Below are 17,975 nucleotides of genomic sequence, written 5' to 3'. Positions count from 1 at the left end.
TGTCAGCCACCAAAAGAGACTGTGACAGGGTTGGGGAGCACCCTGTGGGCCTAAGGAGCACCTCGCTTGTGCCCCTGAGGATTCCAGTACCCAGATCTTTGTGCCGCTGTTACAGAAGCTGCAGACCATACATCAACAGAGAAATTCTGCAGCCGCACAGTGAAGCTTTACAGTCTGGCTAGTTGAAAATCAGACCTGGGGAAGCTGTATTCCATCAACAGCTCCCTGACGGAGGAATCAATTGGGGCTGGGAGGGAAGGGAGAATGTCTTTATCTACAGTGGCACCAGGCTGGTAGACATTAGGAAAGAACATAGGAATAAAAATGATGTCAAATATGGTGAGCTCTGAAAGCCCGCCGAGGCCCAGGGAGGTGGAGTGAAGCGGGGGCCCCAGGGGACGCAGTAGCAGGAACCCCACAGGGTCCAGGTGCTCCCGAGTCAAAGCAGGGAGGGAGCCGCCCACACTGCTAGCCGGGTGCTGGGTGATGGGAGGGCGAGGCGAACTGTCCTGGAATGGACCCAGGGGAAGAGACCAGCAGGTCACCCTTCATCACTTGAGGCTTACAGGGAAAAAGATAAAAGGTGGGGCCAGGGGAGACATGAACAGCCCAGTGGAAAGAGGGGTTGAAGAGGACCCTTTTAGAGGAGGGGAGAAATGGGACACGGAAGGAAGTCACAGAAACAAGGCCAGCCATGGGCTCACTCTTACTTTGAAATGACCCCAAGCGAAGCTCCGCTGTGAGTGACTTGGCCCTGTGTCCCGAGTCTCCCCACGATGCTCCACCAGGGCATTATGGTTTTGGTGCCGCATTCTTGGTTCTCCTCTCCCTTTCCCGCCTGGCCTCTCAGGGGCTCCCGCTACTCCTGTCCCCCATACCTAGCGAGTAAGCGCCCGGGCATTTGATGCACAGGATGCTCCACCACACCCATTGCACGTGAGCCACCTGTCACGGTGATGGGGAGAGAATCCAGCTCCCAGATTGGAGGACCTGGGACAGACGTCCAGCCCCAGCTGATCCTCCCGGAGCATCAGAGCGCGTTGCCCAGGCATTATGGATATAGGGTCACTGACTCCTGAACACCAGGTGTGCATGTACACAGACACACAGACGCATTCCCCCACACATGCACATTCATGTGCATCTCACGCCTGCACTTACTACCTGGGTGATGATGTCTGGCATATGTCAGACTCTACTTTTCATCCCCGTTCCGGTCTCTGCTCCCAGGAGGGCAGGGGCAGGCATCAAGGCTGCTGTTGTACAGAGCTGCCAGGGGCTCAGCACCCTCAGGGCCTGGTATCTGCTGCAGCCTGGAGCTGGTAAGCCTGGTGCTCCTTCTTGTGACCCTTCAAACACCCCAACATGCTTGTCACACAGCTTGAAATCACCTGGAGTCCCATCCCTAGATGCAGCAGGTGTCCACCAGTTCTCTCCCCCCCCCCCCGCTCTCCCACTGCCACCTCAAGGGGGAGGAAGAGGTCACTGTGGCCTGCTACGGAAGCCATGAGCAGGTGCGAGGCTCCTTGGTTTACAGGGAGAAGCAGACTGGGCACACGTCTTCCTCACAGCCCGCAGGGATCCTAGGCAAAGCCCAGCCTTACCCCATGTCTGCCGACTCCTGGTCCATATTTGTTCCCGTTGCACAATTGGGATGCAGCATGGCTTTTCAATCCCACCACCCCCTGCCCGAGCAAGCCACCTGCTCCTGCCAGCTGTGTGCAGAGCATGCCCTGCACATGTGTCCTGCTGACTCTGACCCCACCCTTCTGCTCTGGGACAGCCTCTCTCCCCAACTCCCATTTGGCTTTGGAGGGTCCTGTCTTCCATCAAGGCCCAGATCAAACGACCCCTTCTCCATGAAGCTTCCCCGACCTCCCCCGCCTCCCCACTGCGCGGTACGACCTTGAATTACCGTGAACGGACTTTATTCACAGTTGGCGCTTCGTGAATACCTGTACACAACCTGTCCTCTGTGCCCTGGCCCTCTCCCCACGCCAGCTGGTTGCGATTCCTTGATCTGCCTCCACCTACTCTGTAGTGATAGGCTTCAGGCCGGAGAATATTTCTGACACTCTCCTCGAGGCCCCTGGCTGTACGCTGGGACAACCTGGGGTCTTAGATAGTAAAAACAGCACAAAATGCTTTTAGAAAGTCAATTAAATAAACATGTCCAGATGGGGGTCTCTTTGTACCTGAACACACATTATTGTGCTCCTGAAAGTTTTGCATCCATTTTAACTGTGTCATACAATGTGTACTACACCAACTTTTATACAGTAAACAACAATATGACACACCAGGCAGGAAATTTCCTTGCCCCACACTATCAACCTATTTTTCAAGGTGTAGAATTGATCAGTGTTACGGCCCATGGAATCTGGGGTTCCTTGAAACTGCTACAATGAAACTACTGCTATCATGAAAATAATAATTGGCAACTTAACAATCAGGACAAACACAGTCATTGTAACATAAGTACAGCATGGACACAGCATTATTGTGTATAATTAACAAATTGGCACATTTAAGAAATCCAAACAGAAGTCTCAGCTGAGAAACTAAAGGGAGAAAAGACTCTTAGGAGGAAAACAAGAGGGAGGGGAAGAGGGCTGGGAATGAGCATAGCCTTTCTGCGGGGCCAGGCCACCGCCCAGGGTGCCGTGTGACCACTGTCCCCTCCAGCCCCTCGCAGCTCGAGTCTGAAGTTCTCGGCTTTCCGAGATTCATAGTGCAGCCTACGTGGCCTGTTGCCGAGAGGTCTACAGCCCTAGAAAGTCAGGCTCATGGCGGTGGCCTTGCCGCCACCTTCCTGTCTGCCGGCTGCAAGTTCTGAGAAGGCAGGAAGCAGGGCCTGCTCTGCCGTGTACTGACCCTCGGGAGTGTCAGTGGGATAATGTGCTCCACCCACACAACCAAGTGCCAGGAACCCTCATCCCAGCCAGTCCTCTCTAACATGCAGTAGATCATATCAAGGAAGAAATTTGCACAGAGTGGAAGGAAGTAAAACCAGTTTGACCTTAACCTTTGCCTTCCCGACTCTGCTCCCTCACCTCTGGAAGGTTGTTCCAGCAGACGCCTACCCCGGGAATGGTCTGAGGCCTTGGGGTGGGGACATCTGGCCCTGAAGTAGCTTGCATCCAGTGAGGCCAGTGGTGTGGCCATCAACAGTCACAATCCAAGGGGCAGGTGGACTTACAGGCTCCTGGGACAGGTGTGGAGGAAGATTTAGGGAAGGGGTGCAACAGGAGCAGAGTCCTAGAAGCTGGGAATGTGGAGTGTGAGTGACAGGCGGGATCTCAGTCTGCATGAAGGGCATGTGCAATGATGAGCCGTCTGAGGCCTGGTGGCCAAGGGAGGCCTAGTGCTGGTGAACGCAGCCCAGAGAGCCTGGCCTCCGTGGTCCAGCAGCCCCACTCTCCTTTGTGGCTCCCACTGTCCATCTGCAGGTGTTCCCCACTTTGACTAGTCTCCCTCTCTGGGCATACCCCCACCTTCCTTATTCCTGTATTCTTACTCATGGCCACTCACCTAGACACCATGCTCCCCACCTCGGTCCTTTCTGCCATTCAAGACCCCTGTTCCCTGCCACCCAGCTGTGGGCAGCACTGAACAGCTCTGCAGTTGGTATTCAAGTCAGTGGTGCCCTCCCAAGTGCTGCATGGCCCAGCAGAAGGCCGACAGCTAGTGTGGCTAAGGGCAGTGAGCAGGCTCAGGAGGCAGGTCCTCTGGGGAACCTCAGCTCTGCCACTGACCATGGGTGGCTCAGTTAATGTCATAGGGCCAGCATCACCGACTACCATACACTGAGTAGCTGGCCCGCAAAACTTCTCTCTCTCCATTCTGGATGCCAGCAGTCCAAGGTCCAGGTGTCCATGGAGGCTCCAGGTGAGAGTCCCTCCTGTGCCTCTCTCCCAGCTGCTGGTGGCTTCTGCCAATACCTGTGTTCCTTGATTTGAACATGTCACATGTCATTGGTTTGGGGGCTCACCCTCATCCAGAATGGTCTTGTTTTAAGAAACTGAATTTAATTTCAACTCCAAAGAACCTGTGTCCACGTGAGGTTCCATTCACATAGGTACCAGGGATTAGCACTGAAGTATAACTTTTGTGGTGGGGTGGTGACCTTGGCTGCAGTGACCTTGGGCTCTCTTCATTGTTTTCTCATTAGCAAAATGGGCTCAAGGCTTTATAGGATTTCTGCAAGAATTAGAGAAAAATAATACATTCAAGAGTCTGGCTCATGGGGTGGGGTGGGTGGGCAGGGGCTGCTAATAACAAACATTTAATATTTAACAACAAAATTTCTCTGGGGTTGATTAAAGTGTTCTGAAATTGGGGGCAATGTTTGCACCACTCAGTATTCCAAAAGCCACTAAATCACACACTTTAAAGGGTAAACCAAAGGTATACAAGTTAACACTCAGCTAAGCTGTTATTTTTAAAAAAGGGGCTCTCTCTCGGGACAGTCTCTTCATAGTTCCTATTGTTACTGAGGATGTGCCAGGACAGGTTGAGTATCCCTTATCCAAGATCCCTGGGACCAGAAGTGCTTCAGATTGCATGCATTTAGAATTCTGAATCCTGGATGAGGGTGTTCAACCCATAGACGCTATTCTTAAAATCGTCTCTGAGTGTTCAGACTTCCACTTTTTTCTCACATGGCCGCCCTGTTTGTGAGTTACACTTGAAACAGGAGCCACAGGCAAGGGGACTTTGAGCCTCACATACACGTGCATTTGCTGGGGTGATGAGCATTTGTTCTGCTTGCACGTGGGTAGTTCACACAGACGTGACATTGAGAAAGAGCCTCACATGTGGACGTGCTCACTGATGTACTACTTACCAAACACATCTGAGGTAGAATAGGATATTACTTTCACCCACGAGCTCCTCCAAAAGAAGGACTAAAATGAAATTTCATTTCATGCCAACTGCATTTCTCACTTATGATTGCCAGTGTGATATTGAGACCAAAAGTCTTCTTCCAGGAAATTCAATTAGTGGTTAAACACTGAACTAACCAGGATAATTTGCATTCTCTAATCTCTGTCTTATTGCAGGTAGTCAGAATCCACGCGCCCCTTTCACCTGGGAAGGAGTAAGAAAACCATAATTAGAACAAAAGCATTAAGCTGTGTGATTGCCCAATGCACCATTGCTTCTGGGATTAAAACTGAGTTTCAGAGGACCAAAACTTATCTTTAGGGAATGTAGTCTCCCAAGTTTTCACTTGGAAAACTGACAAAGCCAACTAAAGTTTTAATAAATTCTGCTTCTTTGCCATTCAAGGAGAAAACAACAGGATTTTAAATTTTGAAGGAAGGCTGTGGATTCTCACAGGAGAAGCTCATTTCTCTGGGCCCTGTCTTCTATTTCTGTGCCGTGGCTCTTGTCCCTGCTCTGGGCACCTTGTCCCTCTCTAAACAGTGCTGGGGAGGGAGGAGAGTGAGGGTTGAGAAGCTCAAGCCTCAGACACACAGGCCTGGCTCAGATCCAGCTCACCTTTTGCACCAGGCACCTTGGCCAGGGGACGATGGCCCAGGCACTGCTGTATGAGGATCAGGTGGCAGGAGACCAGCCGGCACCCAGACTCCAGGAGGGCACCGTACAGGGTAGCCCTCCTCACCCCCAGTGTCCCCAGACGTGACCTCAGCCACGTTCCTCTGTTCCTAGTCGGCATGCCTTTCTGCTGTCTCTTTAAAGCAGTTGCCCAAACACTCTCCATCCTTCCCAAACACGGGAGCCTCCCTTCCGATCTTTCCCCCCCTATATCCATCCAGGGAAAAGAAGCCCTTTCCCCTTGAAAGTTCAAAGACGGCTTGCTGGAATTAAATCCATATTCTGAGATTCTTCCAAGTTTAAAACTAAATGTCTATGACATTCAACTTAAAACAAATTACATCGCCTTATCTAACTTGGGGCCAGAGAAGACTGTGAGAACATCAGAATTTTGCATCTCAGAACCCCTGAGTGCTTCAGTTTTGTATCCACTGTTGTTTCCAACAATCGTTACAGTGAAGTGATTAATTATACCCCAGATAGTCCAAAGCACTTATTTAATTATGCTGTATTCCAGGCTGCCAATGGTGTGGAGCACAGGGCAGGCCTTCACCCGCGTTTCTCAACATCTGGCCTTTGGATGACTTAAAAGATAAAAGGAGATATGTGAACATTTTTATGACCAAGTAACAATTTCTAGAAATTTTCCACTAAGTAGAGAACTTTTGCAATAATTTGCTCCTCGTGATTAGAACATGCTGACATATTTTACTGTAAGTCTTCAGCTTATTTAGATCAATGCAAAATAGAAATAGATCGATGCACTCCAAACAAAACACGGGTGCCACGTTTTGCTCAGGGAAGGAGAGTCCTATTGTAGCATATCTATAATTCCTCTCCAACTGGGTTCATTTCCACTTTCCCTTTGCTTGCTTTTTAAAGTTCTCTTTCTTTAGGCCTCCAAAAATCAACATTGATAAATAGAAGAACCCATTACCCATTCTAAACTTAGAAATGTCTTTTTATAAAGAAGAGCTCAAGGAAAGAGACACCAGCTGCCCTAGAGAGGTGATGACCAAAGTTAGGCCCAAGTGATTGACTTGGTGATACTTGCAGATGCTAGCTTGGGGGTCAGGGTCCACGCATGATGACTCTGGGATTTGAAATAGCCCCCAATTACTCATATGCTTAGACACAGTATTGCACAGCCTAGCCCTTCCAGGTTTCTAACGGCCTCTGGCCTTGGTGCTGCTTCTCAGTTAGGGTACAAGCAGCCCAGACCTGGTCTTCCTCTTTTTCCTACTGCCCATGACACCTCACCAAAAAGCTTTGGTGAATGAACCCATTGAATCCTATGAATCCATTAGTGTGCATTTGTTCACCAGCCTTGTTCCAAACAGATGCTGGCTGGGCCTGGTGGTGTACACCTCTAATCCCAGTGGCTCGGAGGTTGAGGCAGGAGGGTGGCAAACTCAAAGCCAGCCCCAGCAACTTAGCAAAGCCCTAAGCAACTCAGTGAGATCCTGGTGTCTCTAAATGAAATACAAAAAAGGGCTGGGGATGTGGATTAGTGGTTATGAGTCCCTGAGTTCAATCCCCCGTACCAAAAAAATAGAAAAGAAAAGAAATAGATGCTGGCCAATTTCGCCCACTCCCTTCCATTTAAGTATTGGAAATTCTGGCATCCTATCAAAACTTAAGAATGGAAAAATAGCCACCCACCAGGCACCATCAGGAAGCAGAGGATGAGTGGTGGGCTGAACAAACCAGTGAGCAAGTATGACTGACAGGGGAGCCCTCACAAGGTGCCCCCCCGGGACGAGCCTAGTCATCTGAGACACTGACAGCGAATGCAATTCACCAGCTCTTTCTGAAGGATAAAGGTGGCCTCACACCCTTGGGTGGATGCAGCAAAAATTACATACTAGAACTAATGCCCTGAACTGCAGTGCATGGACCATCCCCTCAGGCCCGAATCTGTTAACGTGACGTGAAAAATCCCGTGGTTGATACAGAATGCGTGTGAATTATGCCATTGAGTCTGTGGAGGTTCATGTCTCAAAAAAGGTTGAGTCACAGTGTTGGAGTGTCCCTTTACACTCAGGTGTGCTGGGAATGTCCCTTTACACTCAGGTGAATTTGCATGGAAGTACTGTGTGTTTCTGAAGCCAAGATTGTGGTCCCCTTGCTAAGTAGTGGAAGGAACTGGAAGTGTGGAATTCACAGAGCTGCCAGTTTAACTGTGACCAAACTGCCACCTCTCCAGGAAAACCTTTCCTTTGGCATCAAGGGGCACCTTTTAAATTAAAGTACTCAGCTGTCCCACATTGGAAAAGAGAGAATTGAGAGCAGCAGCCCAGCCAATGTCCCCTACAGCCTGAAGGAAGCGGATGTCCTTAAGCAAGTGTGGTCCAGGGACAAGGCTCTGCGCCCCAGAGGGCAGACAAGTGTCATGGACCACGGCTAAACACTACCTCTGCCGCTGCAAATTAGAAGGTTTGGCAAATTAGGCCATTTTAAAAAACAATCTATACTTTTATTCCCAAACCTAGATGTTGGCCCCCAAAACAGCTCTTTTCTTAGTTACTGTTATTCCCAGAAGTAAGTTTGCCTTGTGAGAGTTGAACTCTGTGTTGGGGAGTCACAGATGGCCAGCATTGCTATGGGCAGACATTGACATTCCAAACACATTCCGAAACTGCCAGTGTTTGGAATAACCCACGCACAGCACCCTCCCCCGCAGGTCTGACCTTATCAAGCACTCACTGGCCCCTCCGCCGGCTCAAACTTCTCCCACAATGGCACAGCCACCTGACAGGTAGCTGCTATTTGCTATTCTTCCAGGTGAAAAAAATCAAGGCTCAGTGAGACGAAAGAGCCTGGGTAGGTCTCACAGCTGGAAAGCGGCCGAGCTGGACCCCAGAGGCCACCTTCTCAGATGTGGGGCTGGGGCATCTCTGCACGGTGTCCCTGGGTTCTATAAAGAGCTGACCGCAGGATCGATAGGCCAGACATGGCCTCCAAGGAGCAGTTAGAACACTTTGGTAACATATTGGTTTCTTTATTTGCACATCTCTCACAAATTATATAAATAAAAAATATATAAATTTGTACTCGTCTGAATCTCTTCAATGTATAGGAAATATGGCTGCTCAGGATAGATTATTTATGCTTGTCCTTTAAAATAAGAAAGGAAAGATTTCCCCTCTGACTCGTGTCTGCTAATTTGGACATGGTCATTGGCAGAGGAGGCATCGTTTCTCTGGACACTTCTTCCTTGCAAATATATCTTTGAAATACACACACACACACACACACACACACACACACACACACACACATAAAGGCAAAATATAATCTGTTCTTTGCCATAAAATATTTCAAATGAAAAAAATCCTCAGACTTGTTTTTCAGAAGGTTTGCAAAATGAATGAGTGTGAACACATGACACAAAAATGTCCTTCTGAGTCAAGCGGGTGTTTCTCCCTCTTCTCTCTCCCCATGGAGAGCTGTGCGATGGCCATGAACCAGGAGCTGTCCTTCACAACTTTTTTTCTTACTTCTTTTTCAACAGGGGACTTATTATGTTTGAAAATAAAACCTACATCTTGGAGCCAATGGCAAATGCCACCGATAGGTACAAACTCTTCCCAGCCAAGGACCTGAGGAGAAGCTGGGGCTGGTGTGGCTCCCAGCACAACACCTCTGGCCACCCTGCGGACGTGGTCCACCCCGCCACCCAGACGCCGTGGAGGAGGGTACGTGGGAAACCCAGTCTCGTGCTTCTGGGAAGCAGAGCTCAAGCGAGGGGTGTCGGGAGCTCTGGGGACATTTTGCCTCAGGACGCTGAGGACAAGGAATGGACATCCCCATTTGTCGGGAGGGGGAGGACGTGGCATTGCAGAGCACGATCAGGGCCCAAAGTCTCCATTGCTGTGTGGCAAATGTCAGTCTCAGACATGCTAAAATACACTGGTAACATGGCGTCCTCGGGGTCAGGATGACAATGCTGCCATTTGTCATGTCTCAAGGTTGGGCCACCAAAGGGCAAACTAGACCAAAATGGCCCCGGCACTCTGTGGCTGCTCTCCTCCTGCTATGAGGGAAGGGTGGCGGTGTGAGGTTTCTTCATTCGGTCTGCTTTCCAGTTAGGTCCCCACAAGAGGGCACAGAAAATGCTCAGTGCTGGCTGACCTGCCCAGCAGAGCTGTCCCGGTCCTTGTCTGTGCTGCTTGCTAAGCCGTCCTGCTGGCCCACAGACCATGCCCCAGCACCTGTCCCCGGCCTCCTGGGACTGTGCAGCAGTCCAGATATTCTGGGCACCTTCTCTGGCTCTGCTCTTAGAAGGTCCTCCTCCTGCCACAGCACTGGGAAGAGGGGCTGCTAGCCGAGTCCCCTCCCTGACCCTTCCCGTGTGATGTGGTAAAACCTCTGCCCCAGACGGCAGCCGCCCTGCCGTCCACGGGATGGGGGCTACTCAAGCCACAGGAGCACTCGGGGAGAACGGAAGGGGGTCCCTCCCTCATGAGGTCGGAGGCTCTGAATTTAAGTGAGCACAACCAGAGAGGACATCGTCCACACTTTCCTGGTCTTTTTATGTGTAGATCTCCTACTCCTCAATGGACAGGAAGTCAAAAAACATCAAAGATGAGATGTCATGCTCACATTTGACTATCGGGGTGCGCTCCTTGTCCCTCTCGACACGTTCTATCTTCTCTAACTTGAAGTCGACCGCTGCTTCACAGTCCATGTTTCAGGAGTATTATTCTTGGTTCATTCTAAATCGATCCCTTTTCTAGATTCCAACAGTAAGGGACATCCTACATGATTCCCTCAGTCCTAACCTTCCCTTCATACCTGTGGAGTGTCTGGGCCCTCACCTGCTCTTAACTGCACCAGTCCAGGACACTCGGCACAGGTTTCCTGCCCGTTTGACCCTGACCTTTTCTATTATCGGGCTCCCAGGTTTTCCATGGTGGGTGCTTGAAAGCTCCCTCTTGAAATCTCTGTCACCAGCACAGGAGGGGAGAGCTGTCCCTCAGGTGCGGTGGCTCACTGGCTGGGTGGTGGGGGAGGCTGTGTCTGAAAACCAGGAAGCGGGTCTGGAAACAGCAGCAGCCCCTAAGGAAGGTCCACCCGGTGCCTCTGCCCTGCCCCTCTTGAGGGTCAGATCTAAGAGCTGGAATCACCGGGATGGGCCTCTTCGGTCTCAGCTTGTGAGTTTCACCCCTGGGGCGGGCTTGCCTTTGGTTGCAGACCTTGGATGAGATGCGATTAAGCCACAGCTTGACAAATCAGGAACAAGAGGGACATCTGCATATTGTTTCCCAGGCTCCTGGCTTTGAGGACCTGGTTGAATGACTGTTGTCCACATTCTGTGATTTATTACTCAACAGTTTAAATGGCACTTGAATATGTGGGCCATTTCATTTAGAACAGACCTGATCTGTACTTTCCCACTGTATTTCAATTCTTAAAGCACAGTTCTCCAGGACTATGATTGGCACTACAATGTCCAGTCACTTTGACTGTTAGCAAAATGGGAAGAAGTTGATAACGATGCTGTTTTGTTAATAATGCATATTGGAGTGTAAATGAACCTTTAAATTGAAAAGGGAGCGCCATCGGTGCTGTTCAGCTTGGTTCTCCGTATTGCTCTAGAAATAGTTGTAATTGTTTTTATGCAAGAGAAGTGTCCTTGACCTCAACTGTGTTTATATAATGAAAATGGTAAAAAAAAAAAAAATCATTTTCAAATAAGTGGAATACTTGGAAATTAGAATCACCCAGAGTTAGTTTTGGATAATACCTGATAAATATGACAGGCACATTTTACAGTTAGATGCCACTCACCAATATGTTAGATGCCTAACTTATCGTTGCCTTTATTTTACACCAAAAAAAAAAATAATAACTGCCACTATATAACTGCCACTAACCAATCTCCGTTAGGCAGCACAGCGTTGTGGGTGGCAGGTTTCCTGCCCCACTCAGTGCTAACTGTCGCAGTTACGGATGTGAATTTTCTGCAGATGTTGGGGTTTTTGTTCCCCAAGCATCAGAAATCAATCCACACTCGGAGTCACACCAGCCACGATACAGATGTGAGCTACTGTTTGTCATTTTTACAAGGCTCTACATTAGACTCCAATGAGAGTCCACGCGGCTTCTGGAGGGGCACAGAGAGACAGGAGTGGCACTGTCCGCTCTCCTCCTGCCCAGAGCTCCCTGACCGCTCCGTCCCCCTGCCCCGCCCTCCCTCTCCACGGCTCTGCACTCAAGAATGGAAACTTCTAACACACCCTTCATGAAGCCCTGAAGGAGGCAAAGGATAAACCTGCTATTGGAGAAAATCCCATAATAGATCCAAAGGGAAATTATCTTTGAACCATCCTTTCCTTGGGAATTGTCTCTACCATCACTCCCCACCATTGGTCGGAGTCAAATGTCGAAGTGGCTGCCTTCTCTGGGACGAAGCCTTGGCTTGGGCCCCTGAGCACGTAGGAGAGCAGGGCTGGGAGGGGCTGCGGTGCATCCTCAGGTGGACTGGGCACCACGTCTGTTTCCAGCCGCCCACCAGGAGTTCCCAGGAGCCCCGGGGCTGTGGCGGTGTTGGCTGTAATGCAAACACCTCCCAACGCAGCTCCTGACGTGGCTGGGCCTCGGGAAGCACCAGGGCTGTTTGAAAGTTCCCTTTCCCTCCTGACCACCCTCGCTCCACACCCCGAGGGAGCCTGGGCACGTAGCCCACGGCCGTGGCTGCTCTTCACGTGGGAGGGGGCGGCAGAGGCTCCCCATGTCCAGGTGTGGGTCCCTGTGAGTCTCAAATTCACTCAAACTCTGAATGAATAACACCTCTCCCTCGTGCCTCTGGGGTTTGGGGACTCAACTTTACAACTCGCTTTTGTCCCTGTCAGCCTGGAGTTGGTCAGGTCCAGCCGCTCCTGGTGACCTGTCTCCTGCCAGCTCGCACACCAGCCAGGCCTCGGGCTGCATCCTGCATGGATGTGGTTGGTGTGCACGGTCCCCACTCACGTCATTGTCAAGGGGTGGAGGTGGCCTTTCAGAGCCGAGACCAGGGCCTCACGGTGAATATGCACAAAGCCACCCTGGAGCCTGGCCTGGGGCTGAGCTGCTGCTGGTGGCCCCTGGCTCAGGAAGCTAAGCCAAGCTTCCGGTTCAGCTGACTTGCCCATCTCGCCAGAGCTGGAGCCCCTGGGCCTGGGCCATTGCCACGGTATTCTGTTGCCTAATTGTGTTTGGCCCCCTCTCACCTCCACCAGTGCCCACCTGGGTGGCTGCACAGGTGCACTCACAGGTGATCCTCCCAGCAGCCAGAGAGACACTCGAGTGCTCCACTGCTTTTCAGTTATTAGATCCTCATCAGCTCCCTCACACGGCCGTGCCCTGGGCTGACTTCAGCCCTCACCTCGCCCACCCTGCCTGTGGCTACAGGTCCCCAGGCTCTTCCCCACCTCTGTCCTCCTGCTGTTGCTGTTCCACCTACCTGGCACACTGTTCCCACAATGCCTGCCCCACGTGCCCTCTCCCCATCCTTCAGGCCAACTCAGGCCTTGCTCCTCACCATCCTTATGGCTGACCCCTATGTATTCCTCCGGTTGCCCTCTTCACAGAGTTTTATTTGTGTTAATTCTCCACTATTACCCCTCCTCCCAACCCCACTGGAATGTGAGCTTCGTGTGGGCAGTCACCTTGGCCTTGCCCTTCCCGGTATCCCTAGCACCCAGCACAGCACCTGCACACAGCCAGCTCCCCATAGGCCTTGTGGGAAGATGCGCCCTCTGCAATGCTCTGCCCCACGTGAACCACAGATCGCCAGGCAACTACCGAATCCCTGATCTCAGCTTGCTTTTCTAGCTAGAATCAGGTCCAGCTCTCAGGGCCAGAGTTGGTCGCAGCCTGTTTGGGGGATAGTCTGTCTCTGGGAACTTGGCTGTGATGACCTTGAAAGGCCCAGGAACTGGTGTGCCCCTGATCAAGACTCAAAGAATCCTCTGTCTCCATCTTGGCGCAGAGATGGTTGGGCCATCCCCAGACACTTAGGTTACTCTTTGGGGATAGGCTTTTGTTCCCAGCCCCCCCGAAAGGAAATTGAGACGGGCCACCAGTTCCTGGGGCTGCTCTGCCTATCACCAGTTCAAACTGTGGTTTTCTTTCCCTGGACCTCCTGGGTAGGTGGAAACTGGGGAGGTGATCTAAGGCTCTCTGTCGGTGAGAGCAACCCTCCATGGCTGCCCGTTCCCTGGTGGCTTTATATCATGATGTGGTTAAGCTTCTCTCTGAGCTGGCAGTTCTCTGAATTCGTGAGAAAATCTGGACTTCTCTGAAAACTGCAGAGACAGGGAAATTGTGTTCATGTGTTTGTTTTCATTATCTGGAATTGTGTATTTTCTAAATGATGATCCGGGGCCAGTTGGAAATATCCCCTGGTCGTTGATTTCACCCGCCAGTCTGAAAAGCCAGGGCCCTTTCAACAAGTTTTTCAGTGAGAGATTAATCTTTCATTTTCAGACTTGTATTTTCTTCTGCATAATTAGCTAAATTTGTTCATGGGTCAATCAGGAAATTTGGGGGCAAAAGAGAGATTTCTGCTTCTGGGACCCTTTGGCTAGGAAAAGGGGCAGGACCTTTATTTCAGAAAGGGTCTCATTTTGAGCGCACATGGGCACCGCGGGGCTGGGTTTTGTGTGGGGGTGTTTTCCTTTATCAGTGCCCATGATCACCACAAAGCCCGCGTGGGCACAGGGTTACAGAACTGGCGTCTTCCTGGCAAGACCGTGAAAGCATAGGAAAAGGTACCTTCCCAGAGCCTGGTTCTCATTCCTCCCCGAGGCCGTCCAGATTTCTTTCGGGACACCTAACTTCATGAATCAGCACAGCTGGGTGGCAAGCAGGAACACAGCTTAAAGACAAACATTTTTCTTGTAAAAATCTGTTTGGAAGATCCCAGACGGATGGGGATTCGTTTTATAAAAGATGTTTCCCTCAGGATTATGTGACTGGAAATCTGATTCAAAGCATTCCTGAGTCCCTTGGCTTTGTCTGAAGGAGTGGTTAGGACAGGCAAGCCTTCTGCCAAGCGGGGTGCGCGCACTTAACTCACAAACCAGCAATTTCATTCAGGAGGACCAGAGAGTGTTCGGCTCCCACTTCCTGCAGCAGCACGTTATTGCAGAAACAGAGGGCTGTGGGTTGTTTTTCATGTTTGCTTTCTGAGACCACCCTCCATGAATTGCTTTATTTCTCCTTTAAAAAAAAAAACATGCCTTTGGGATTTGCCCAGTAATTCACAGAAGGTTGTGAATGCTTTCTGAGGAAGCTTGGTTCAGAGGTGACCCAGCCCAGAGGCCGCCTTGTTTGGGATGGAGTTCAGGCTGCTCGGCCCGCCTCGTCTCCATCTCTGTGCCTTGATGCAGACCTTGATTCCAGTTCTTCTCAACTGTTCTGCTCCAACCAAGCCCTGGTTCTTCAAGGGCACATTCCAGTCCTTTCTAGTTAGTTTGTTGGTTCCGGTTCCTGTTCTTGTGCTGTGCCTCCTGGCCCCTCCTTCTCGCCTGTCTGATCAGCCTGGCTGTTCCCTTCAGACCGTCTCCTTCTTCCATTTCTTCTAACTAGGTTTTAAATGATCGGCCACTCCTGGGGTGGATCTCTTAGCATCCCAGAGGATGCTAAGAAGATGCAGTTGCTCTTTGAAAAGTATTCTCCTCCAGCTTTCCCAAATCACAGAACAGGTACCTTTGGATCCTACAGGTGAAAGGAACCCCCGTGACACACTGAACCCCTCCTCTCCCTCTGGGACCTCCACACGTGTGAAGTGGTGGCCTCTGGCCAGCTGCCCCTGTAGGGAGAGACTTCCTGTTCTTTAGTGTCCTCATTTGGCTAGTAGTGACCTTGACCTGTGCCGATCCTATAATCAAGGATTCAGCAGGAAGGTGTAACTCCTTTTTAGGATTTCCCAAGTGGAAACAGAAAATACTCACTCATGTGGAGAAGGTTTTACAAAAATGGCTAGAGGCGGGGTCAACCTGTATTGGACTGGAGGAGGCGGGCCGGTAGGTTTGGTCGGGGTCCACTCTCGGCTTTAAGTGGTTAGATGGGAGACATTGGCAATGTTCTGGAAGCCTCGGGGAGGAGGTACAGGAAATTAAATTCATGTTTACTTTTGGCAGCATAAAAGAGAGACCCTCAAGATGACCAAGTACGTAGAGCTGGTTATCGTAGCAGACAACAGAGAGGTAAGACCTTCTAGAAACTTCTCAGTAGAGTTGGTAAAGATAGAAAAAGAAAGAAAAATGGAAATGTTTATTTAGCAAGATATTATTTGCTGAAGGAATTAGGATTTAAGTTCATTGCTAGTGCATACTTAAAAGCATCAGAAACACCCCATATACAAAGTGATTTTCTAATTATATAAAATACAGAGTACTAAAATGTATCTGTTATCAAATACTAGCAAAGCCTGCAAGGGAAAAAAAAAAAGTTTCTCTGTAGCTAAGCTCTCCAAACAAGAATTAATTGGGTAAATGATGATGAATGGCTTTTGATCATGTTCTAAAACATTTTTGAGAAAAGTTAAGCTTTTAAAATGTCTGCTATGTCCTAAACCAGACTGAATGGACGAAGGAAGGTTATAGAGACAGCAGAAAAGTCCTAACCTCTGAGCTGTGGCTTGGTACTATGTTAGATTTTTCTTTCAGTTAATTTTGAGTTAGGTTTTTCTTAGATTATCTTCTCTGTGCTTATGTATTGTGTCATTGACATATGATGAATCAGGTGACATTTTCCCATAGACTCATGCCACACACGGAAATGAAACGGTCTTGACAATTTCTCAGAACTGTTTCTGTCCTGGAAGTGCAGATGGGAGAAGAGAGTGGGGAGTTTATTAACTTTTTATCCATCACCTTCTGCACTGGGACATGGTGCCATGACCTCCTATTGCTTTTACTGTTTAATTTTTAAAAACAAATATAAAGGAAGTTTCTGGGCAAGTTAAAATCAAGTTGATGATATGAAAAATGGCTCTGGACTGCTTTCTTGTTGTCCATTTTCCCTTTGCCAAAACATGTCACTGCCTCCATCATTTATGAGCCTGGAACAATTGCAGAAGTCCCTGTCTTCGGAGCACTTGGCGTGGGTGCGTTTCAGGGAGTTTCACGAGTCCCCAGCCGAGGGAAGCATTCAGCAGGGCGGGAGCTCACTTCACTGGAGGCCATGCGGGAGGCAGGGGGGTCATAAAAGCCGAGATTTTTGCATTTCCAGGAGCAGGGAAGATGACTTTTGATTGATATTCTTGCTGTTATTAATGCTGACATTTAAAATTGTTAAGTTTCAGAGGCAAGGAAAAGATCTGGAAAAAGTTAAGCAGCGATTAATTGAGATCGCTAATCACGTTGACAAGGTGAGTTCATTCTCAGGTAATTAAATCCTTCAAATCATGTAAATGTTTGGAAATGAGGTCGAGAGAATTAAGTGCATTGTCTGCAGCATCAAGGAGACTGGCTCTACCCCTGGGTCCCCACCCCTGGGTCCCCAAGCTGGTCCCATTCTCTGAGCAGGTGACTCCCAGGTACTTGCAGCTTCAGGGGTTGCCCAGGGAAGGATTAGGAGCGAGGGTCCCGGGGACTCAGGAGGCAGAGATCTGGGCTCAGCACTCAGGGAGCCGATGGCCAGCTGGAACTTTTGGAAAGTCAGAAAAATGCAGATGGACATGGATATCCCGGGATGATATTGCTCCTGTCCACCAGTCCTTCAAGGCAAGTCAAACTCCCAGGAGACTCATTCTTACTGATTTATTTTCAGTAGTAACTCTTTGAACATTAAATTCGATCTCACAGTCAAGCAGATGCAGGAGAATCCTGATAAAAGGTAAGCCCCTCTGACAGGGAGGGTGAAGGTTGTATCACTAGAGGACCTTGGACCCTCCTCCCCAAGCCAATTGGAGAGTGTCTGTGTCCAAGCCCGAGCCAGACCAATCGGATCCGGATCCCTGCAAGACAATGAAGAGTTACAGCTGGGTCACATGCGTCCAGCAGGGGTTAGAATCCCTGGGCAGTTTTGTTTGCTTGTCTGGTGTCCACTCTGCAAGATACCGATTCTCAAGTCTCAGTCCAGGGACTCTGATCTGATGGGCCTGGGCAGGGCACAGGTAGCTGCTGTCCAGGGCCCTCCAGGGATTCCAATGTGGGGCAAGACCAAGGTGAATGACTACCAGGCAGGAGAGCACAATCCCTGATCCATGAGCCCGGGCTGCCACACCCAGGACAGGGTGACTGACCACTGCCCAAAAGGCCTCAGGCTGTGGCACAAAAGGGAGTGACCGTGAGTTCTTCTTAGGCCATTTGACTCTATTAAAATCAAAATTGCTGAAACCCCATTTTTGAAAGTGATATGTTTGGGTCCTCTGTGTCTTTACATATTATTCTAGGATAGATCTTGCTTTAGTTTGCAAA

General features: G+C 49.9%; 1 protein-coding gene across 1 annotated transcript in view; it reads left to right on the top strand.

Moving 5' to 3' along the window:
* Adam12 (ADAM metallopeptidase domain 12) overlaps window positions 1–17,975 on the top strand; it is a 217,106-nt gene that overhangs the window by 118,025 nt on the left and 81,106 nt on the right. Inside the window, exons 5-7 of the mRNA XM_077799132.1 lie at window positions 9,077–9,260; window positions 15,693–15,758; window positions 16,853–16,924. Coding sequence (XP_077655258.1) covers window positions 9,077–9,260; window positions 15,693–15,758; window positions 16,853–16,924 — 322 coding nt within the window. The remainder of the gene's footprint in view (window positions 1–9,076; window positions 9,261–15,692; window positions 15,759–16,852; window positions 16,925–17,975) is intronic.

This window comes from Urocitellus parryii, chromosome 5 (genome assembly GCF_045843805.1).
Source record: "Urocitellus parryii isolate mUroPar1 chromosome 5, mUroPar1.hap1, whole genome shotgun sequence".
In the NCBI taxonomy this organism is placed as follows: domain Eukaryota; kingdom Metazoa; phylum Chordata; class Mammalia; order Rodentia; family Sciuridae; genus Urocitellus; species Urocitellus parryii.
Note: the sequence above shows the minus strand (reverse complement) of the source record. Positions and strands in the feature narration are given on the sequence as shown.